The sequence below is a fragment of the Oncorhynchus masou genome, unplaced genomic scaffold, assembly GCF_036934945.1.
Source record: "Oncorhynchus masou masou isolate Uvic2021 unplaced genomic scaffold, UVic_Omas_1.1 unplaced_scaffold_819, whole genome shotgun sequence".
Taxonomy (NCBI): domain Eukaryota; kingdom Metazoa; phylum Chordata; class Actinopteri; order Salmoniformes; family Salmonidae; genus Oncorhynchus; species Oncorhynchus masou.
This window is the reverse complement of record NW_027014666.1, coordinates 42,581-69,551: the sequence shown is the minus strand read 5'-3', so window position 1 is coordinate 69,551 and position 26,971 is coordinate 42,581. Positions and strand designations below refer to the sequence as shown.

General features: G+C 47.0%; 1 protein-coding gene and 1 non-coding gene across 3 annotated transcripts in view; both read right to left on the bottom strand.

Moving 5' to 3' along the window:
• Nucleotides 1-25,113, bottom strand: part of LOC135537572 (protein MEMO1-like) — a 67,743-nt gene extending 42,630 nt beyond the window's left edge. For both annotated transcript variants that reach the window (XM_064963704.1, XM_064963705.1), the window contains exons 1-2: nucleotides 24,631-25,113; nucleotides 18,878-18,959 (exon numbers count right to left, since the gene is read on the bottom strand). In XM_064963704.1, coding sequence (XP_064819776.1) covers nucleotides 18,878-18,959; nucleotides 24,631-24,691 — 143 coding nt within the window. In that variant the 5' untranslated portion in view covers nucleotides 24,692-25,113. The remainder of the gene's footprint in view (nucleotides 1-18,877; nucleotides 18,960-24,630) is intronic.
• Nucleotides 25,114-25,919: 806 nt separating this feature from the next.
• On the bottom strand, nucleotides 25,920-25,991 carry trnah-gug (transfer RNA histidin (anticodon GUG)). The gene has a single exon. It is a non-coding gene; the product is annotated as a tRNA-His (tRNA).
• Between the last annotated feature and the right edge of the window lie 980 nt (nucleotides 25,992-26,971).

Sequence of the window (26,971 nt, the reverse complement as noted above, 5' to 3'; positions counted from 1 at the left end):
TGACAACACATTACAACCTGCCTGGCTGACAACACATTACAACCTGCCTGGCTGACAACACATTACAACCTGTCTGGCTGACAACACATTACAACCGGCCTGGCTGACAACACATTACAACCTGCCTGTCTGAAAACACATTACAACCTGTCTGCCTGACAACACATTACAACCTGTCTGGCTGACAAAACATTACAACCTGCCTGACAACACATTACAACCTGTCTGGCTGACAACACATTACAACCTGCCTGGCTGACAACACATTACAACCTGTCTGGCTGACAACACATTACAACCTGCCTGGCTGACAACACATTACAACCTGCCTGGCTGACAACACATTACAACCTGCCTGGCTGACAACACATTACAACCTGCCTGGCTGACAACACATTACAACCTGCCTGACAACACATTACAACCTGTCTGACAACACATTACAACCTGCCTGGCTGACAACACATTACAACCTGCCTGGCTGACAACACATTACAACCTGTCTGCCTGACAACACATTACAACCTGCCTGACAACACATTACAACCTGCCTGCCTGACAACACATTACAACCTGCCTGGCTGACAACACATTACAACCTGTCTGCCTGACAACACATTACAACCTGCCTGGCTGACAACACATTACAACCTGCCTGCCTGACAACACATTACAACCTGCCTGCCTGACAACACATTACAACCTGCCTGGCTGACAACACATTACAACCTGCCTGGCTGACAACACATTACAACCTGTCTGGCTGACAACACATTACAACCTGTCAGGCTGACAACACATTACAACCTTCCTGGCTGACAACACATTACAACCTGCCTGGCTGACAACACATTACAACCTGCCTGCCTGACAACACATTACAACCTGCCTGCCTGACAACACATTACAACCTGCCTGGCTGACAACACATTACAACCTGCCTGGCTGACAACACATTACAACCTGCCTGGCTGACAACACATTACAACCTGCCTGACAACACATTACAACCTGTCTGCCTGACAACACATTACAACCTGCCTGGCTGACAACACATTACAACCTGTCTGGCTGACAACACATTACAACCTGTCTGGCTGACAACACATTACAACCTGCCTGTCTGACAACACATTACAACCTGCCTGGCTGACAACACATTACAACCTGCCTGGCTGACAACACATTACAACCTGCCTGGCTGACAACACATTACAACCTGCCTGGCTGACAACACATTACAACCTGCCTGGCTGACAACACATTACAACCTGCCTGGCTGACAACACATTACAACCTGCCTGGCTGACAACACATTACAACCTGCCTGGCTGACAACACATTACAACCTGCCTGACAACACATTACAACCTGCCTGGCTGACAACACATTACAACCTGCCTGGCTGACAACACATTACAACCTGCCTGGCTGACAACACATTACAACCTGCCTGGCTGACAACACATTACAACCTGCCTGGCTGACAACACATTACAACCTGCCTGGCTGACAACACATTACAACCTGCCTGGCTGACAACACATTACAACCTGCCTGGCTGACAACACATTACAACCTGCCTGGCTGACAACACATTACAACCTGCCTGACAACACATTACAACCTGCCTGCCTGACAACACATTACAACCTGCCTGACAACACATTACAACCTGCCTGACAACACATTACAACCTGTCTGGCTGACAACACATTACAACCTGCCTGGCTGACAACACATTACAACCTGTCTGGCTGACAACACATTACAACCTGCCTGACAACACATGACAACCTGTCTGGCTGACAACACATTACAACCTGCCTGACAACACATTACAACCTGCCTGCCTGACAACACATTACAACCTGCCTGAATGAAAACACATTACAACCTGCCTGGCTGACAACACATTACAACCTGCCTGACAACACATTACAACCTGCCTGACAACACATTACAACCTGCCTGACAACACATTACAACCTGCCTGACAACACATTACAACCTGCCTGACAACACATTACAACCTGCCTGGCTGACAACACATTACAACCTGCCTGACAACACATTACAACCTGCCTGACAACACATTACAACCTGCCTGGCTGACAACACATTACAACCTGCCTGACAACACATTACAACCTGCCTGGCTGACAACACATTACAACCTGTCTGGCTGACAACACATTACAACCTGCCTGACAACACATTACAACCTGTCTGACAACACATTACAACCTGCCTGGCTGACAACACATTACAACCTGCCTGACAACACATTACAACCTGCCTGACAACACATTACAACCTGCCTGACAACACATTACAACCTGCCTGGCTGACAACACATTACAACCTGCCTGACAACACATTACAACCTGCCTGCCTGACAACACATTACAACCTGTCTGGCAACACATTACAACCTGCCTGACAACACATTACAACCTGCCTGACAACACATTACAACCTGTCTGGCAACACATTACAACCTGCCTGACAACACATTACAACCTGCCTGACAACACATTACAACCTGCCTGACAACACATTACAACCTGCCTGACAACACATTACAACCTGCCTGACAACACATTACAACCTGCCTGACAACACATTACAACCTGCCTGGCTGACAACACATTACAACCTGCCTGACAACACATTACAACCTGCCTGACAACACATTACAACCTGCCTGACAACACATTACAACCTGCCTGGCTGACAACACATTACAACCTGCCTGACAACACATTACAACCTGCCTGGCTGACAACACATTACAACCTGCCTGACAACACATTACAACCTGCCTGGCTGACAACACATTACAACCTGCCTGCCTGACAACACATTACAACCTGCCTGGCTGACAACACATTACAACCTGCCTGGCTGACAACACATTACAACCTGCCTGACAACACATTACAACCTGCCTGGCTGACAACACATTACAACGTGCCTGGCTGACAACACATTACAACCTGCCTGACAACACATTACAACCTGCCTGGCTGACAACACATTACAACCTGCCTGGCTGACAACACATTACAACCTGCCTGGCTGACAACACATTACAACCTGCCTGGCTGACAACACATTACAACCTGCCTGGCTGACAACACATTACAACCTGCCTGGCTGACAACACATTACAACCTGCCTGGCTGACAACACATTACAACCTGCCTGGCTGACAACACATTACAACCTGCCTGGCTGACAACACATTACAACCTGCCTGGCTGACAACACATTACAACCTGCCTGGCTGACAACACATTACAACCTGCCTGGCTGACAACACATTACAACCTGTCTGGCTGACAACACATTACAACCTGCCTGGCAACACATTACAACCTGTCTGGCTGACAACACATTACAACCTGCCTGACAACACATTACAACCTGCCTGACAACACATTACAACCTGCCTGGCTGACAACACATTACAACCTGCCTGGCTGACAACACATTACAACCTGCCTGACAACACATTACAACCTGCCTGGCTGACAACACATTACAACCTGCCTGACAACACATTACAACCTGCCTGGCTGACAACACATTACAACCTGCCTGCCTGACAACACATTACAACCTGCCTGGCTGACAACACATTACAACCTGCCTGACAACACATTACAACCTGCCTGGCTGACAACACATTACAACCTGCCTGACAACACATTACAACCTGCCTGGCTGACAACACATTACAACCTGCCTGACAACACATTACAACCTGCCTGGCTGACAACACATTACAACCTGCCTGACAACACATTACAACCTGCCTGGCTGACAACACATTACAACCTGCCTGACAACACATTACAACCTGCCTGGCTGACAACACATTACAACCTGCCTGGCTGACAACACATTACAACCTGCCTGACAACACATTACAACCTGCCTGGCTGACAACACATTACAACCTGCCTGACTGACACATTACAACCTGTCTGGCTGACAACACATTACAACCTGCCTGCCTGACAACACATTACAACCTGCCTGACAACACATTACAACCTGCCTGGCTGACAACACATTACAACCTGCCTGACAACACATTACAACCTGTCTGGCTGACAACACATTACAACCTGCCTGCCTGACAACACATTACAACCTGCCTGGCTGACAACACATTACAACCTGTCTGGCTGACAACACATTACAACCTGTCTGGCTGACAACACATTACAACCTGCCTGACAACACATTACAACCTGCCTGGCTGACAACACATTACAACCTGCCTGACAACACATTACAACCTGCCTGACAACACATTACAACCTGCCTGGCTGACAACACATTACAACCTGCCTGGCTGACAACACATTACAACCTGCCTGTCTGAAAACACACACATACAACCTGTCTGCCTGACAACACATTACAACCTGTCTGGCTGACAAAACATTACAACCTGCCTGACAACACATTACAACCTGTCTGGCTGACAACACATTACAACCTGCCTGGCTGACAACACATTACAACCTGTCTGGCTGACAACACATTACAACCTGCCTGGCTGACAACACATTACAACCTGCCTGGCTGACAACACATTACAACCTGCCTGGCTGACAACACATTACAACCTGCCTGGCTGACAACACATTACAACCTGCCTGACAACACATTACAACCTGTCTGACAACACATTACAACCTGCCTGGCTGACAACACATTACAACCTGCCTGGCTGACAACACATTACAACCTGTCTGCCTGACAACACATTACAACCTGCCTGACAACACATTACAACCTGCCTGCCTGACAACACATTACAACCTGCCTGGCTGACAACACATTACAACCTGTCTGCCTGACAACACATTACAACCTGCCTGGCTGACAACACATTACAACCTGCCTGCCTGACAACACATTACAACCTGCCTGCCTGACAACACATTACAACCTGCCTGGCTGACAACACATTACAACCTGCCTGGCTGACAACACATTACAACCTGTCTGGCTGACAACACATTACAACCTGTCAGGCTGACAACACATTACAACCTTCCTGGCTGACAACACATTACAACCTGCCTGGCTGACAACACATTACAACCTGCCTGCCTGACAACACATTACAACCTGCCTGCCTGACAACACATTACAACCTGCCTGGCTGACAACACATTACAACCTGCCTGGCTGACAACACATTACAACCTGCCTGGCTGACAACACATTACAACCTGCCTGACAACACATTACAACCTGTCTGCCTGACAACACATTACAACCTGCCTGGCTGACAACACATTACAACCTGTCTGGCTGACAACACATTACAACCTGTCTGGCTGACAACACATTACAACCTGCCTGCCAACACATTACAACCTGCCTGGCTGACAACACATTACAACCTGCCTGGCTGACAACACATTACAACCTGCCTGGCTGACAACACATTACAACCTGCCTGGCTGACAACACATTACAACCTGTCTGGCTGACAACACATTACAACCTGTCTGGCTGACAACACATTACAACCTGCCTGCCAACACATTACAACCTGCCTGGCTGACAACACATTACAACCTGCCTGGCTGACAACACATTACAACCTGCCTGGCTGACAACACATTACAACCTGCCTGGCTGACAACACATTACAACCTGCCTGGCTGACAACACATTACAACCTGCCTGGCTGACAACACATTACAACCTGCCTGGCTGACAACACATTACAACCTGCCTGGCTGGCAACACATTACAACCTGCCTGACAACACATTACAACCTGCCTGGCTGACAACACATTACAACCTGCCTGGCTGACAACACATTACAACCTGCCTGGCTGACAACACATTACAACCTGCCTGGCTGACAACACATTACAACCTGCCTGGCTGACAACACATTACAACCTGCCTGGCTGACAACACATTACAACCTGCCTGGCTGGCAACACATTACAACCTGCCTGGCTGACAACACATTACAACCTGCCTGGCTGACAACACATTACAACCTGCCTGACAACACATTACAACCTGCCTGCCTGACAACACATTACAACCTGCCTGACAACACATTACAACCTGCCTGACAACACATTACAACCTGTCTGGCTGGCAACACATTACAACCTGCCTGGCTGACAACACATTACAACCTGTCTGGCTGACAACACATTACAACCTGCCTGACAACACATGACAACCTGTCTGGCTGACAACACATTACAACCTGCCTGACAACACATTACAACCTGCCTGCCTGACAACACATTACAACCTGCCTGACTGAAAACACATTACAACCTGCCTGGCTGACAACACATTACAACCTGCCTGACAACACATTACAACCTGCCTGACAACACATTAAGACCTGCCTGACAACACATTACAACCTGCCTGACAACACCTGACAACACATTACAACCTGCCTGACAACACATTACAACCTGCCTGACAACACATTACAACCTGCCTGACAACACATTACAACCTGCCTGACAACACATTACAACCTGCCTGGCTGACAACACATTACAACCTGCCTGACAACACATTACAACCTGCCTGGCTGACAACACATTACAACCTGTCTGGCTGACAACACATTACAACCTGCCTGACAACACATTACAACCTGTCTGACAACACATTACAACCTGCCTGGCTGACAACACATTACAACCTGCCTGACAACACATTACAACCTGCCTGACAACACATTACAACCTGCCTGACAACACATTACAACCTGCCTGGCTGACAACACATTACAACCTGCCTGACAACACATTACAACCTGCCTGCCTGACAACACATTACAACCTGTCTGGCAACACATTACAACCTGCCTGACAACACATTACAACCTGCCTGACAACACATTACAACCTGTCTGGCAACACATTACAACCTGCCTGACAACACATTACAACCTGCCTGACAACACATTACAACCTGCCTGACAACACATTACAACCTGCCTGACAACACATTACAACCTGCCTGACAACACATTACAACCTGCCTGACAACACATTACAACCTGCCTGCCTGACAACACATTACAACCTGCCTGGCTGACAACACATTACAACCTGCCTGGCTGACAACACATTACAACCTGCCTGGCTGACAACACATTACAACCTGCCTGACAACACATTACAACCTGTCTGCCTGACAACACATTACAACCTGCCTGGCTGACAACACATTACAACCTGTCTGGCTGACAACACATTACAACCTGTCTGGCTGACAACACATTACAACCTGCCTGCCAACACATTACAACCTGCCTGGCTGACAACACATTACAACCTGCCTGGCTGACAACACATTACAACCTGCCTGGCTGACAACACATTACAACCTGCCTGGCTGACAACACATTACAACCTGCCTGGCTGACAACACATTACAACCTGCCTGGCTGACAACACATTACAACCTGCCTGGCTGGCAACACATTACAACCTGCCTGGCTGGCAACACATTACAACCTGCCTGACAACACATTACAACCTGCCTGGCTGACAACACATTACAACCTGCCTGGCTGACAACACATTACAACCTGCCTGGCTGACAACACATTACAACCTGCCTGGCTGACAACACATTACAACCTGCCTGGCTGACAACACATTACAACCTGCCTGGCTGACAACACATTACAACCTGCCTGGCTGGCAACACATTACAACCTGCCTGGCTGACAACACATTACAACCTGCCTGGCTGACAACACATTACAACCTGCCTGACAACACATTACAACCTGCCTGCCTGACAACACATTACAACCTGCCTGACAACACATTACAACCTGCCTGACAACACATTACAACCTGTCTGGCTGGCAACACATTACAACCTGCCTGGCTGACAACACATTACAACCTGTCTGGCTGACAACACATTACAACCTGCCTGACAACACATGACAACCTGTCTGGCTGACAACACATTACAACCTGCCTGACAACACATTACAACCTGCCTGCCTGACAACACATTACAACCTGCCTGAATGAAAACACATTACAACCTGCCTGGCTGACAACACATTACAACCTGCCTGACAACACATTACAACCTGCCTGACAACACATTACAACCTGCCTGACAACACATTACAACCTGCCTGACAACACATTACAACCTGCCTGACAACACATTACAACCTGCCTGGCTGACAACACATTACAACCTGCCTGACAACACATTACAACCTGCCTGACAACACATTACAACCTGCCTGGCTGACAACACATTACAACCTGCCTGACAACACATTACAACCTGCCTGGCTGACAACACATTACAACCTGTCTGGCTGACAACACATTACAACCTGCCTGACAACACATTACAACCTGTCTGACAACACATTACAACCTGCCTGGCTGACAACACATTACAACCTGCCTGACAACACATTACAACCTGGCTGACAACACATTACAACCTGCCTGACAACACATTACAACCTGTCTGGCTGACAACACATTACAACCTGCCTGCCTGACAACACATTACAACCTGCCTGGCTGACAACACATTACAACCTGTCTGGCTGACAACACATTACAACCTGTCTGGCTGACAACACATTACAACCTGCCTGACAACACATTACAACCTGCCTGGCTGACAACACATTACAACCTGCCTGACAACACATTACAACCTGCCTGACAACACATTACAACCTGCCTGGCTGACAACACATTACAACCTGCCTGGCTGACAACACATTACAACCTGCCTGTCTGAAAACACATTACAACCTGTCTGCCTGACAACACATTACAACCTGTCTGGCTGACAAAACATTACAACCTGCCTGACAACACATTACAACCTGTCTGGCTGACAACACATTACAACCTGCCTGGCTGACAACACATTACAACCTGTCTGGCTGACAACACATTACAACCTGCCTGGCTGACAACACATTACAACCTGCCTGGCTGACAACACATTACAACCTGCCTGGCTGACAACACATTACAACCTGCCTGGCTGACAACACATTACAACCTGCCTGACAACACATTACAACCTGTCTGACAACACATTACAACCTGCCTGGCTGACAACACATTACAACCTGCCTGGCTGACAACACATTACAACCTGTCTGCCTGACAACACATTACAACCTGCCTGACAACACATTACAACCTGCCTGCCTGACAACACATTACAACCTGCCTGGCTGACAACACATTACAACCTGTCTGCCTGACAACACATTACAACCTGCCTGGCTGACAACACATTACAACCTGCCTGCCTGACAACACATTACAACCTGCCTGCCTGACAACACATTACAACCTGCCTGGCTGACAACACATTACAACCTGCCTGGCTGACAACACATTACAACCTGTCTGGCTGACAACACATTACAACCTGTCAGGCTGACAACACATTACAACCTTCCTGGCTGACAACACATTACAACCTGCCTGGCTGACAACACATTACAACCTGCCTGCCTGACAACACATTACAACCTGCCTGCCTGACAACACATTACAACCTGCCTGGCTGACAACACATTACAACCTGCCTGGCTGACAACACATTACAACCTGCCTGGCTGACAACACATTACAACCTGCCTGACAACACATTACAACCTGTCTGCCTGACAACACATTACAACCTGCCTGGCTGACAACACATTACAACCTGTCTGGCTGACAACACATTACAACCTGTCTGGCTGACAACACATTACAACCTGCCTGCCAACACATTACAACCTGCCTGGCTGACAACACATTACAACCTGCCTGGCTGACAACACATTACAACCTGCCTGGCTGACAACACATTACAACCTGCCTGGCTGACAACACATTACAACCTGCCTGGCTGACAACACATTACAACCTGCCTGGCTGACAACACATTACAACCTGCCTGGCTGGCAACACATTACAACCTGCCTGGCTGGCAACACATTACAACCTGCCTGACAACACATTACAACCTGCCTGGCTGACAACACATTACAACCTGCCTGGCTGACAACACATTACAACCTGCCTGGCTGACAACACATTACAACCTGCCTGGCTGACAACACATTACAACCTGCCTGGCTGACAACACATTACAACCTGCCTGGCTGACAACACATTACAACCTGCCTGGCTGGCAACACATTACAACCTGCCTGGCTGACAACACATTACAACCTGCCTGGCTGACAACACATTACAACCTGCCTGACAACACATTACAACCTGCCTGCCTGACAACACATTACAACCTGCCTGACAACACATTACAACCTGCCTGACAACACATTACAACCTGTCTGGCTGGCAACACATTACAACCTGCCTGGCTGACAACACATTACAACCTGTCTGGCTGACAACACATTACAACCTGCCTGACAACACATGACAACCTGTCTGGCTGACAACACATTACAACCTGCCTGACAACACATTACAACCTGCCTGCCTGACAACACATTACAACCTGCCTGAATGAAAACACATTACAACCTGCCTGGCTGACAACACATTACAACCTGCCTGACAACACATTACAACCTGCCTGACAACACATTACAACCTGCCTGACAACACATTACAACCTGCCTGACAACACATTACAACCTGCCTGACAACACATTACAACCTGCCTGGCTGACAACACATTACAACCTGCCTGACAACACATTACAACCTGCCTGACAACACATTACAACCTGCCTGGCTGACAACACATTACAACCTGCCTGACAACACATTACAACCTGCCTGGCTGACAACACATTACAACCTGTCTGGCTGACAACACATTACAACCTGCCTGACAACACATTACAACCTGTCTGACAACACATTACAACCTGCCTGGCTGACAACACATTACAACCTGCCTGACAACACATTACAACCTGCCTGACAACACATTACAACCTGCCTGACAACACATTACAACCTGCCTGGCTGACAACACATTACAACCTGCCTGACAACACATTACAACCTGCCTGCCTGACAACACATTACAACCTGTCTGGCAACACATTACAACCTGCCTGACAACACATTACAACCTGCCTGACAACACATTACAACCTGTCTGGCAACACATTACAACCTGCCTGACAACACATTACAACCTGCCTGACAACACATTACAACCTGCCTGACAACACATTACAACCTGCCTGACAACACATTACAACCTGCCTGACAACACATTACAACCTGCCTGGCTGACAACACATTACAACCTGCCTGACAACACATTACAACCTGCCTGACAACACATTACAACCTGCCTGACAACACATTACAACCTGCCTGGCTGACAACACATTACAACCTGCCTGACAACACATTACAACCTGCCTGGCTGACAACACATTACAACCTGCCTGACAACACATTACAACCTGCCTGGCTGACAACACATTACAACCTGCCTGCCTGACAACACATTACAACCTGCCTGGCTGACAACACATTACAACCTGCCTGGCTGACAACACATTACAACCTGCCTGACAACACATTACAACCTGCCTGGCTGACAACACATTACAACGTGCCTGGCTGACAACACATTACAACCTGCCTGACAACACATTACAACCTGCCTGGCTGACAACACATTACAACCTGCCTGGCTGACAACACATTACAACCTGCCTGGCTGACAACACATTACAACCTGCCTGGCTGACAACACATTACAACCTGCCTGGCTGACAACACATTACAACCTGCCTGGCTGACAACACATTACAACCTGCCTGGCTGACAACACATTACAACCTGCCTGGCTGACAACACATTACAACCTGCCTGGCTGACAACACATTACAACCTGCCTGGCTGACAACACATTACAACCTGCCTGGCTGACAACACATTACAACCTGTCTGGCTGACAACACATTACAACCTGCCTGGCAACACATTACAACCTGTCTGGCTGACAACACATTACAACCTGCCTGACAACACATTACAACCTGCCTGACAACACATTACAACCTGCCTGGCTGACAACACATTACAACCTGCCTGGCTGACAACACATTACAACCTGCCTGACAACACATTACAACCTGCCTGGCTGACAACACATTACAACCTGCCTGACAACACATTACAACCTGCCTGGCTGACAACACATTACAACCTGCCTGCCTGACAACACATTACAACCTGCCTGGCTGACAACACATTACAACCTGCCTGACAACACATTACAACCTGCCTGGCTGACAACACATTACAACCTGCCTGACAACACATTACAACCTGCCTGGCTGACAACACATTACAACCTGCCTGACAACACATTACAACCTGCCTGGCTGACAACACATTACAACCTGCCTGACAACACATTACAACCTGCCTGGCTGACAACACATTACAACCTGCCTGACAACACATTACAACCTGCCTGGCTGACAACACATTACAACCTGCCTGGCTGACAACACATTACAACCTGCCTGACAACACATTACAACCTGCCTGGCTGACAACACATTACAACCTGCCTGACAACACATTACAACCTGTCTGGCTGACAACACATTACAACCTGCCTGCCTGACAACACATTACAACCTGCCTGACAACACATTACAACCTGCCTGGCTGACAACACATTACAACCTGCCTGACAACACATTACAACCTGTCTGGCTGACAACACATTACAACCTGCCTGCCTGACAACACATTACAACCTGCCTGGCTGACAACACATTACAACCTGTCTGGCTGACAACACATTACAACCTGTCTGGCTGACAACACATTACAACCTGCCTGACAACACATTACAACCTGCCTGGCTGACAACACATTACAACCTGCCTGACAACACATTACAACCTGCCTGACAACACATTACAACCTGCCTGGCTGACAACACATTACAACCTGCCTGGCTGACAACACATTACAACCTGTCTGGCAGACAACACATTACAACCTGCCTGACAACACATTACAACCTGTCTGGCTGACAACACATTACAACCTGCCAGGCTGACAACACATTACAACCTGTCTGGCTGACAACACATTACAACCTGCCTGGCTGACAACACATTACAACCTGCCTGGCTGACAACACATTACAACCTGCCTGACAACACATTACAACCTGCCTGGCTGACAACACATTACAACCTGCCTGACAACACATTACAACATGCCTGGCTGACAACACATTACAACCTGCCTGGCTGACAACACATTACAACCTGCCTGGCTGACAACACATTACAACCTGCCTGGCTGACAACACATTACAACCTGCCTGGCTGACAACACATTACAACCTGCCTGGCTGACAACACATTACAACCTGTCTGGCTGACAACACATTACAACCGGCCTGGCTGACAACACATTACAACCTGCCTGTCTGAAAACACATTACAACCTGTCTGGCTGACAAAACATTACAACCTGCCTGGCTGACAACACATTACAACCTGCCTGACAACACATTACAACCTGCCTGCCTGACAACACATTACAACCTGCCTGACAACACATTACAACCTGCCTGACAACACATTACAACCTGTCTGGCTGGCAACACATTACAACCTGCCTGGCTGACAACACATTACAACCTGTCTGGCTGACAACACATTACAACCTGCCTGACAACACATGACAACCTGTCTGCCTGACAACACATTATAACCTGCCTGACAACACATTACAACCTGCCTGCCTGACAACACATTACAACCTGCCTGAATGAAAACACATTACAACCTGCCTGGCTGACAACACATTACAACCTGCCTGGCAACACATTACAACCTGCCTGACAACACATTACAACCTGTCTGGCTGGCAACACATTACAACCTGCCTGGCAACACATTACAACCTGCCTGGCTGACAACACATTACAACCTGCCTGACAACACATTACAACCTGTCTGGCTGACAACACATTACAACCTGCCTGGCTGACAACACATTACAACCTGCCTGGCTGACAACACATTACAACCTGCCTGCCTGACAACACATTACAACCTGCCTGCCTGACAACACATTACAACCTGCCTGGCTGACAACACATTACAACCTGCCTGGCTGACAACACATTACAACCTGCCTGGCTGACAACACATTACAACCTGCCTGACAACACATTACAACCTGTCTGCCTGACAACACATTACAACCTGCCTGGCTGACAACACATTACAACCTGTCTGGCTGACAACACATTACAACCTGTCTGGCTGACAACACATTAAAACCTGCCTGCCAACACATTACAACCTGCCTGGCTGACAACACATTACAACCTGCCTGGCTGACAACACATTACAACCTGCCTGGCTGACAACACATTACAACCTGCCTGGCTGACAACACATTACAACCTGCCTGGCTGACAACACATTACAACCTGCCTGGCTGACAACACATTACAACCTGCCTGGCTGACAACACATTACAACCTGCCTGGCTGGCAACACATTACAACCTGCCTGGCTGGCAACACATTACAACCTGCCTGACAACACATTACAACCTGCCTGGCTGACAACACATTACAACCTGCCTGGCTGACAACACATTACAACCTGCCTGGCTGACAACACATTACAACCTGCCTGGCTGACAACACATTACAACCTGCCTGGCTGACAACACATTACAACCTGCCTGGCTGACAACACATTACAACCTGCCTGGCTGGCAACACATTACAACCTGCCTGGCTGACAACACATTACAACCTGCCTGGCTGACAACACATTACAACCTGCCTGACAACACATTACAACCTGCCTGCCTGACAACACATTACAACCTGCCTGACAACACATTACAACCTGCCTGACAACACATTACAACCTGTCTGGCTGGCAACACATTACAACCTGCCTGGCTGACAACACATTACAACCTGTCTGGCTGACAACACATTACAACCTGCCTGACAACACATGACAACCTGTCTGGCTGACAACACATTACAACCTGTCTGCCTGACAACACATTATAACCTGCCTGACAACACATTACAACCTGCCTGCCTGACAACACATTACAACCTGCCTGAATGAAAACACATTACAACCTGCCTGGCTGACAACACATTACAACCTGCCTGGCAACACATTACAACCTGCCTGACAACACATTACAACCTGTCTGGCTGGCAACACATTACAACCTGCCTGGCAACACATTACAACCTGCCTGGCTGACAACACATTACAACCTGCCTGACAACACATTACAACCTGTCTGGCTGACAACACATTACAACCTGCCTGGCTGACAACACATTACAACCTGCCTGACAACACATTACAACCTGCCTGGCTGACAACACATTACAACCTGCCTGACAACACATTACAACCTGTCTGGCTGACAACACATTACAACCTGCCTGCCTGACAACACATTACAACCTGCCTGACAACACATTACAACCTGCCTGGCTGACAACACATTACAACCTGCCTGACAACACATTACAACCTGCCTGACAACACATTACAACCTGTCTGGCTGACAACACATTACAACCTGCCTGCCTGACAACACATTACAACCTGCCTGGCTGACAACACATTACAACCTGTCTGGCTGACAACACATTACAACCTGTCTGGCTGACAACACATTACAACCTGCCTGACAACACATTACAACCTGCCTGGCTGACAACACATTACAACCTGCCTGACAACACATTACAACCTGCCTGACAACACATTACAACCTGCCTGGCTGACAACACATTACAACCTGCCTGGCTGACAACACATTACAACCTGTCTGGCAGACAACACATTACAACCTGCCTGACAACACATTACAACCTGTCTGGCTGACAACACATTACAACCTGCCAGGCTGACAACACATTACAACCTGTCTGGCTGACAACACATTACAACCTGCCTGGCTGACAACACATTACAACCTGCCTGGCTGACAACACATTACAACCTGCCTGACAACACATTACAACCTGCCTGGCTGACAACACATTACAACCTGCCTGACAACACATTACAACATGCCTGGCTGACAACACATTACAACCTGCCTGGCTGACAACACATTACAACCTGCCTGGCTGACAACACATTACAACCTGCCTGGCTGACAACACATTACAACCTGCCTGGCTGACAACACATTACAACCTGCCTGGCTGACAACACATTACAACCTGTCTGGCTGACAACACATTACAACCGGCCTGGCTGACAACACATTACAACCTGCCTGTCTGAAAACACATTACAACCTGTCTGCCTGACAACACATTACAACCTGTCTGGCTGACAAAACATTACAACCTGCCTGACAACACATTACAACCTGTCTGGCTGACAACACATTACAACCTGCCTGGCTGACAACACATTACAACCTGTCTGGCTGACAACACATTACAACCTGCCTGGCTGACAACACATTACAACCTGCCTGGCTGACAACACATTACAACCTGCCTGGCTGACAACACATTACAACCTGCCTGGCTGACAACACATTACAACCTGCCTGACAACACATTACAACCTGTCTGACAACACATTACAACCTGCCTGGCTGACAACACATTACAACCTGCCTGGCTGACAACACATTACAACCTGTCTGCCTGACAACACATTACAACCTGCCTGACAACACATTACAACCTGCCTGCCTGACAACACATTACAACCTGCCTGGCTGACAACACATTACAACCTGTCTGCCTGACAACACATTACAACCTGCCTGGCTGACAACACATTACAACCTGCCTGCCTGACAACACATTACAACCTGCCTGCCTGACAACACATTACAACCTGCCTGGCTGACAACACATTACAACCTGCCTGGCTGACAACACATTACAACCTGTCTGGCTGACAACACATTACAACCTGTCAGGCTGACAACACATTACAACCTTCCTGGCTGACAACACATTACAACCTGCCTGGCTGACAACACATTACAACCTGCCTGCCTGACAACACATTACAACCTGCCTGCCTGACAACACATTACAACCTGCCTGGCTGACAACACATTACAACCTGCCTGGCTGACAACACATTACAACCTGCCTGGCTGACAACACATTACAACCTGCCTGACAACACATTACAACCTGTCTGCCTGACAACACATTACAACCTGCCTGGCTGACAACACATTACAACCTGTCTGGCTGACAACACATTACAACCTGTCTGGCTGACAACACATTACAACCTGCCTGCCAACACATTACAACCTGCCTGGCTGACAACACATTACAACCTGCCTGGCTGACAACACATTACAACCTGCCTGGCTGACAACACATTACAACCTGCCTGGCTGACAACACATTACAACCTGCCTGGCTGACAACACATTACAACCTGCCTGGCTGACAACACATTACAACCTGCCTGGCTGGCAACACATTACAACCTGCCTGGCTGGCAACACATTACAACCTGCCTGACAACACATTACAACCTGCCTGGCTGACAACACATTACAACCTGCCTGGCTGACAACACATTACAACCTGCCTGGCTGACAACACATTACAACCTGCCTGGCTGACAACACATTACAACCTGCCTGGCTGACAACACATTACAACCTGCCTGGCTGACAACACATTACAACCTGCCTGGCTGACAACACATTACAACCTGCCTGGCTGGCAACACATTACAACCTGCCTGGCTGACAACACATTACAACCTGCCTGGCTGACAACACATTACAACCTGCCTGACAACACATTACAACCTGCCTGCCTGACAACACATTACAACCTGCCTGACAACACATTACAACCTGCCTGACAACACATTACAACCTGTCTGGCTGGCAACACATTACAACCTGCCTGGCTGACAACACATTACAACCTGTCTGGCTGACAACACATTACAACCTGCCTGACAACACATGACAACCTGTCTGGCTGACAACACATTACAACCTGCCTGACAACACATTACAACCTGCCTGCCTGACAACACATTACAACCTGCCTGAATGAAAACACATTACAACCTGCCTGGCTGACAACACATTACAACCTGCCTGACAACACATTACAACCTGCCTGACAACACATTACAACCTGTCTGGCTGGCAACACATTACAACCTGCCTGGCTGACAACACATTACAACCTGTCTGGCTGACAACACATTACAACCTGCCTGACAACACATTACAACCTGTCTGGCTGACAACACATTACAACCTGTCTGCCTGACAACACATTACAACCTGTCTGCCTGACAACACATTACAACCTGCCTGACAACACATTACAACCTGCCTGACAACACATTACAACCTGTCTGGCTGACAACACATTACAACCTGTCTGGCTGACAACACATTACAACCTGCCTGACAACACATTACAACCTGTCTGGCTGACAACACATTACAACCTGTCTGCCTGACAACACATTACAACCTGCCTGACAACACATTACAACCTGCCTGACAACACATTACAACCTGTCTGGCTGACAACACATTACAACCTGCCTGACAACACATTACAACCTGCCTGGCTGACAACACATTACAACCTGCCTGGCTGACAACACATTACAACCTGCCTGAATGAAAACACATAACAAGACACCATTACAACCAATAGAAGACATGACCCCCACCGTCCCAATCACTACATTCACATTTCAGTCATTCATATGCTGTGATCAAATAATATTCAGAATGACTTGGTGACAAGATGAGGCCTTTTCCTCGACTTATCAGAACAACTAGCAGTGGAGCTTACGGTGCTATGATGGCTCTAGCAGGGCTGACAGTGGATTGTGCTTGAGACAGCCAACCTTCTAGTTGTGTATTCAGCTGGGAGCCTGCAGAGAGGGAGAAGAACACTTCATTAATCCATACAAAACATAAACGACTCTTCTGCTGAACCCAATGCCTCTTATACACAGGGGAACATAAACGACTCTTCTGCTGAACCCAATGCCTCTTATACACAGGGGAACATAAACGACTCTTCTGCTGAACCCAATGCCTCTTATACACAGGGGAACATAAACGACTCTTCTGCTGAACCCAATGCCTCTTATACACAGGGGAACATAAACGACTCTTCTGCTGAACCCAATGCCTCTTATACACAGGGGAACATACTCAGGTCGACATTATTAACTGCAATAGAGAGAGTCAGCGGTTTTTAAGTTTCTTGGCATCCACGTCACAGAGGACTTGACATGGCTGAGGTTCGGCATGCTACCGCGGGGCCTCTCTCAGTACGACTGCTTCACCGTTGAGAGCATCGTGACCAGTTGCATCACAGACTGGTGCAGGAATTGCTCTGTCCACGACCGCAAGGCCCTCCTGCGGGTGGTGAAGGCAGCCCAGTAGATGTGTAAGAGGACAGTCCTCCCACCCATCCAGCACATCTCTAAAACGGTGGCTGAGGAAGGCCTGCAGCATCATGAAGGACCCCACACACCAGCTGTTCACTGCCTTACCGTCCAGCAGACAGCATCGGTGCACCTCACCTTAGCACACATCCCCCTTCCCCAAAACCTACCACCGCATAATTTAAACGCTTGTCCCCCTATCCCCCTTCCCAAAAACCTACCACTGCACAATTTAAACACTTGTCCCCCTATCCCCCTTCCCCAAAACCTACCACTGCACAATTTAAACACTTGTCCCCCTATCCCCCTTCCCCAAAACCTACCACTGCACAATTTAAACACTTGTCCCCCTATCCCCCTTCCCCAAAACCTACCACTGCACAATTTAAACACTTGTCCCCCTATCCCCCCTTCCCCAAAACCTACCACTGCACAATTTAAACACTTGTCCCCCTATCCCCCTTCCCCAAATCCCTTCCCACCTACCACTGCACAATTTAAACACTTGTCCCACAATCCCCCTTCTCAAAACATGTGTAAATAACGGACTATAAATGGTGCATTCCTTTATTATACACTGAAAGGTTTATTCTATTCTACTGAGACATTAACTTGATGTTCGTGTTCTTATCTTTTAGTATTTCTTATCGTTTCCAGAAGGAATCTGCAGTCAGCATCTGGCTGGATGGTGTAGACCGTGTGTGTCCTGTACAAACAACTAATACAACTAAACACATTTGGTTGGAGTCTGTATGTGAAATAATGCAAGTCCTTGTGATGCTAAACATTGTCTGCATGGTAAGGAGTTTGACAGCACAGAAAGATCTGGGACAAGGCTAATAGAAGCTACTTCCTTGTTATGTGTGACTGACTGGCCTGGAGCAGAGAGATAACAGGGAGATACAGGTCTGTTTAATGTGTTTACATACCAAGTGGCACCTCATTCCCTTTATAGGGCACTACTTTGACCAGGGACCATAGAATAGGGCACTAATTTGACCAGGGACCATAGAATAGGGCACTAATTTGACCAGGGACGATAGAATAGGGCACTAATTACCAGGGACCATAGAATAGGGCACTAATTGCCAGGGACCATAGAATAGGGCACTAATTGCCAGGGACCATAGAATAGGGCACTAATTGCCAGGGACCATAGAATAGGGCACTAATTACCAGGGACCATAGAATAGGGCACTAATTACCAGGGACCATAGAATAGGGCACTAATTACCAGGGACCATAGAATAGGGCACTAATTGCCAGGGACCATAGAATAGGGCACTAATTGCCAGGGACCATAGGGCCAGAGAATAGGGTGCCATTGGAGACAAACACTTCTGTTTGTTTGTTTGAGTTTATTTTTACAGGGACAGTGCACATGAATCAACGTTTCAGTAAAAGTGCCGGTTTTAGCCAGCCGGCTAATTTTCAACCGCAGTCCCTGGGCAGGTTATTAAAAACAATTACAATATAGACAATCATTGAGCAGTGAGCACACGCAGAGCAACATAGGACAAGCAAGATGTAGCATACACGCAGAGCAACATAGGACAAGCAAGATGTAGCATACACGCAGAGCAACATAGGACAAGCAAGACATAGCATACAGACAGAGCAACATAGGACAAGCAAGACGTAGCATACAGATAGAGCAACATAGGACAAGCAAGACGTAGCATACAGACAGAGCAACATAGGACAAGCAAGACATAGCATACAGACAGAGCAACATAGAACAAAAAGCAGCAGGACAAAATTCATAAAAGCAACAAAGTGTTTCCACACCTCACAAGCTACAGACAACAGACAACATGGAAAGCTGCAACACACAGCTAGGGACCATGTTCACAAATCTGATTGACCTTTAGCCATGTCTTCATGTATTTTGTGAAAGTGTGATATGTGGTGCAGTTATGTGTGTCTGATGGCAGTGTATTCCAGACATGGGAAGCTCTCACAGAGAAAACGGATTTACTAAAGGTGCTTTTCCTTAAGGGAACTATACAGTCACCTCTCATGGCAGACCTTGTGGATCTGCTGCCATATGTTTGGGTTTTCTGTTTAACAAAAATATTGAGTGGAGGGGGAGCCAGGCCATTAAGGATCTTGAATACAAGACGTGTCGGTGTATTGGGCAAGATTTTCCCAATTCAGGAGCTCATGCTTGTCCTCCTCACTATTACTGTATGTAAAGCAAACTGCCAAGCATAGAGCTGAGGTTACTAATCAAGCCCATAATTCACTAAGGGTAATGTCATTTAGTTGAGCTGAAAGAAGCAGCTACATCCTCACGGTAAGATATTTACCGGTAAGGGTAATGTCATTTAGTTGAGCTGAAAGAAGCAGCTACATCCTCACGGTAAGATATTTACCGGTAAGGGTAATGTCATTTAGTTGAGCTGAAAGAAGCAGCTACATCCTCACGGTAAGATATTTACCGGTAAGGGTAATGTCATTTAGTTGAGCTGAAAGAAGCAGCTACATCCTCACGGTAAGATATTTTGAACACAGTAATACCCTAACTCACAGATTCCTTCACATGTATATTGCAATGTGAGAGAAACATGTAGGTAACGTGACATACACTAAACCCCTTGGATTAGGGTTAGTTTAAATGCCCCCCCCGGACAAAAAAATCTACTTTTGATGATCATTTGACAAAAGCCGTATCCCTTCTAGCCACAACCCTAGACTAGTCGCTACAGTTGGCTAATATTGTACATAGTAGCAAGCTTGTTAAATAAACTACATGAAAAGTGGTGTGTGAGATGAGAGATAAACTAGCTAGCTGGTCCCAATATGAGCACTCAATTTGCTGCCTAGACCTACACAGGGAGGTGGTCCTTTTGTTCCAGGCGAGAGGGATTTATATATTTATCCTTCCGTGGCCTCCAATTGCTCTTAAATACAAGTCAAACTAAATGCATGCTCTTCAACCGATCGCTACCGCACCTGCCCGCCTGTCCAACATCACTACTCTCTGGACGGCTCTGACTTAGAATACGTGGACAACTACAAATACTTAGGTGTCTGGTTAGACTGTAATCTCTCCTTCCAGACCCATATCAAATATCTCCAATCCAAAGTTAAATCTAGAATTGGCTTCCTATTTCGCAACAAAGCATCCTTCACTCATGCTGCCAAACATACCCTTGTAAAACTGACCATCCTACCAATCCTCGACTTTGGCGATGTCATTTACAAAATAGCCTCCAATACCCTACTCAACAAATTGGATGCAGTCTATCACAGTGCAATCCGTTTTGTCACCAAAGCCCCATCTACTACCCACCATTGCGACCTGTACGCTCTCGTTGGCTGGCCCTCGCTTCATACTCGTCGCCAAACCCACTGGCTCCATGTCATCTACAAGACCCTGCTAGGTAAAGTTCCCCCTTATCTCAGCTCACTGGTCACCATAGCATCTCCCACCTGTAGCACACGCTCCAGCAGGCATATCTCTCTAGTCACCCCCAATTCTTTCTTTGGCCGCCTCTCCTTCCAGTTCTCTGCTGCCAATGACTGGAACGAACTACAAAAATCTCTGAAACTGGAAACACTTATCTCCCTCACAAGCTTTAAGCACCAACTGTCAGAGCAGCTCACAGATTACTGCACCTGTACATAGCCCACCTATAATTTAGCCTAAACAACTACCTCTTTCCCTACTGTATTTAATTAATTAATTTATTTTGCTCCTTTGCACCCCATTATTTTTATTTCTACTTTGCACATTCTTCCATTGCAAATCTACCATTCCAGTGTTTTACTTGCTATATTGTATTTACTTTGCCACCATGGCCTTTTTTGCCTTTACCTCCCATATCTCACCTCATTTGCTCACATCGTATATAGACTTGTTTATACTGTATTATTGACTGTATGTTTGTTTTACTCCATGTGTAACTCTGTGTCGTTGTATGTGTCGAACTGCTTTGCTTTATCCTGGCCAGGTCGCAACTGTAAATGAGAACTTGTTCTATACCTGAGGCGGTGTACCCTGGTCTCTGACCCGTTCCCCGGTCCAGTTCTATACCTGAGGCGGTGTATCCTGCTCTCTGACCCGTTCCCCGGTCCAGTTCTATACCTGAGGCGGTGTACCCTGGTCTCTGACCCGTTCCCCGGTCCAGTTCTATACCTGAGGCGGTGTACCCTGGTCTCTGACCCGTTCCCGGTCCAGTTCTATACCTGAGGCGGTGTACCCTGGTCTCTGACCCTTTCCCCGGTCCAGTTCTATACCTGAGGCGGTGTACCCTGGTCTCTGACCCGTTCCCGGTCCAGTTCTATACCTGAGGCGGTGTACCCTGGTCTCTGACCCGTTCCCCGGTCCAGTTCTATACCTGAGGCGGTGTACCCTGGTCTCTGACCCGTTCCCCGGTCCAGTTCTATACCTGAGGCGGTGTACCCTGGTCTCTGACCCGTTCCCCGGTCCAGTTCTATACCTGAGGCGGTGTACCCTGGTCTCTGACCCGTTCCCGGTCCAGTTCTATACCTGAGGCGGTGTACCCTGGTCTCTGACCCGTTCCCCGGTCCAGTTCTATACCTGAGGCGGTGTACCCTGGTCTCTGACCCGTTCCCGGTCCAGTTCTATACCTGAGGCGGTGTACCCTGGTCTCTGACCCGTTCCCCGGTCCAGTTCTATACCTGAGGCGGTGTACCCTGGTCTCTGACCCGTTCCCCAGTCCAGTTCTATACCTGAGACGGTGTACCCTGGTCTCTGACCCGTTCCCCAGTCCAGTTCTATACCTGAGGCGTTGTACCCTGGTCTCTGACCCGTTCCCGGTCCAGTTCTATACCTGAGGCGGTGTACCCTGGTCTCTGGTTCCCGGTCCAGTTCTATACCTGAGGCGGTGTACCCTGGTCTCTGACCCGTTCCCCAGTCCAGTTCTATACCTGAGGCGGTGTACCCTGGTCTCTGACCCGTTCCCGGTCCAGTTCTATACCTGAGGCGGTGTACCCTGGTCTCTGACCCGTTCCCGGTCCAGTTCTATACCTGAGGCGTTGTACCCTGGTCTCTGACCCGTTCCCCGGTCCAGTTCTATACCTGAGGCGGTGTACCCTGGTCTCTGACCCGTTCCCCGGTCCAGTTCTATACCTGAGGCGTTGTACCCTGGTCTCTGACCCGTTCCCCGGTCCAGTTCTATACCTGAGGCGGTGTACCAACTGCCGGCGTGACTTGCTTCTCTGCAAACAGTTCGGTTCGACATCTTAGCTCCCGAACTGCCTATCTTGGAAAATGTCCGGTAGAAATAAACATAAATTAAAAACTCGGAGAAAAACAACTACCTCAATAGAAACCACCAATAAAAACAAAAAGTTGGCTCGACAAAGAAAGAATACAAAAATAGTTATCCAGATGGCGAAGTTGACATGTTGAGAAAAGTGTGCGTTTGATAGCAGGCTAATTACTTCAAAATAAGATCTTAAAACGAGGCTTTTAGTTACGGATGAACAAAACCCTAAAAGCAGTTTGTCTGTTGTTTGCCAAAATAGCACTATTGGTTTGTCATAAATCGGCTCGATGGTAGCAACAGTACATCATAATAGACTAAAACTAAGATGTCTGGTTTAGCAGAGATCCAGTTGATAAGAGATATTAATCCCAGTGGGCAGAAGATGCATCACCTCACCAAGCAGACCGTCGACTAAATGCAGTTATACGTTGTCATGCTGCGTCACCCGGTTGCTGAGATAATTGTCACGGAATTACATCTTAAATTGAGGGTATAAATCGAGCAGTCGAGTAAATTAATCGAGCAAACTATTATTATTTTTTTTTTATTAACAAATCAATGCAAAAGTACATGGGAAACACAAGTATATATAAATAATATGCTAATTACATTTGGGCTATTGGGTACAATATCACATTAAACAAGGACCTTAAGAGGCATACACACATTTATAATTATAACAGCTTTTTTGTTGGCAGAGTATTTCATTGTCTTAAAATATAAATTACATTTTCAATCTCTGCATAGAGTCAGAGCAAGTCAAAGCTACTGCGTTGAACACGCCAGTCGGAACTAAGTAACTCGGGAATTTTCGACCTGCTGATTTGTTGAGTTACAACCAGATAGCCTGTCGGAAATGTCCGAGTTTCTTAGTTCCGAAAAGCGTTTATGAATCGATTCCTTGATTCCCGATGGTCGCAAACATTTCTTAAAATGACGTAAACCTGCGTGGATTGGCTGCTCGAGGAGAATATAGAGAAACGATTGGTTAAAATGTTTTGTAGGCGTGTAGAAAGAGTGGGTGATGTGCCATAGATGTCTATTGGTAATGCTCGGTTTGACTCAGTTCACGCATATATTCTATATTTCCTGATTTCCCCAATGAAAAACTGGAATAGATATGATTACAAAGCATTGTTTTTACGTTTCGAACACATTTTCTCAAAAAATAACCCTTTTGCCGTGACATTGTGTATCGCAATGCCGTGACCCGGATTCGAACCGGGGTTGCTGCGGCCACAACGCAGAGTACTAACCACTATACGATCACGGCGAGCTACCAGGGCTTGAACTTACTTGGGCAATATTTCCCGAATAGTGTTAATCAAATATCAAGACATTGCTCATGCTGATATTAACACATGGTACAGGGCTGATTTTGCCCAATGCAGACCGTACGGGGAATCTTCTGGACTAATAAACGAAACCAGGCCACATGGAATAATCCACAGAGTGTATTTAGGACTGGTAAAGTCTGTTACTATGGTTGCAGCGGCTGTTTATGTAAAGTTACCATAGTTAGCAACAATAACAACATGAACCCGACAGGTATTCACACAACTGTCAACAACGTACTTAACAAAACAATATGAATACTGTACAATGGAAATAAAACCATGTATTTGGTGTATCGTAGGCATCACATAGCACATGATGCGAGTGTATTGTCGCACTAACAAAGATTTAGCTGATAGTTGCTTTAATGGAGTTTTCATTATAATGTTTGTGATTCGTGTTTTTTTTTTAAGAATACAGAATGTCGCTCAAAATATCAGACTTTTTAAACAAGGCATGTCAAGTTTAATGTGTTTATATGGCTGAAGAAACACTCCATAACATGTAGTCAATTACAGAAACATGTTTTTTTCAACAAAAATGTATCATATGAAGTAACAGGGAATCAGTACACCAGCTGGTACACCTACACTATATATAGTGGTATATTATACGTCCACCAGTGTAGTTTCTGCAGAGGTGTTAGATGCGGTCCTCATATTGAAACTTGTTTTGGAGGAGATGTGCAGCTAGAAACACAATGGGATTAGGAGTCCTGGAAAAGAAGAAAAGCTAGGATTAATACAAATCAGTCATCAAATAAAACCAATAAAACAATTAGGGATTTCATCAATGTGGGAATAACTATTCTTTATTTCAGTGCCCAGCTTCACAACACAACACAGGCTGATGTGAGACTGGGAAAGAAGAAAAGCTAGGATTAATACAAATCAGTCATCAAATAAAACGTTTATGGCA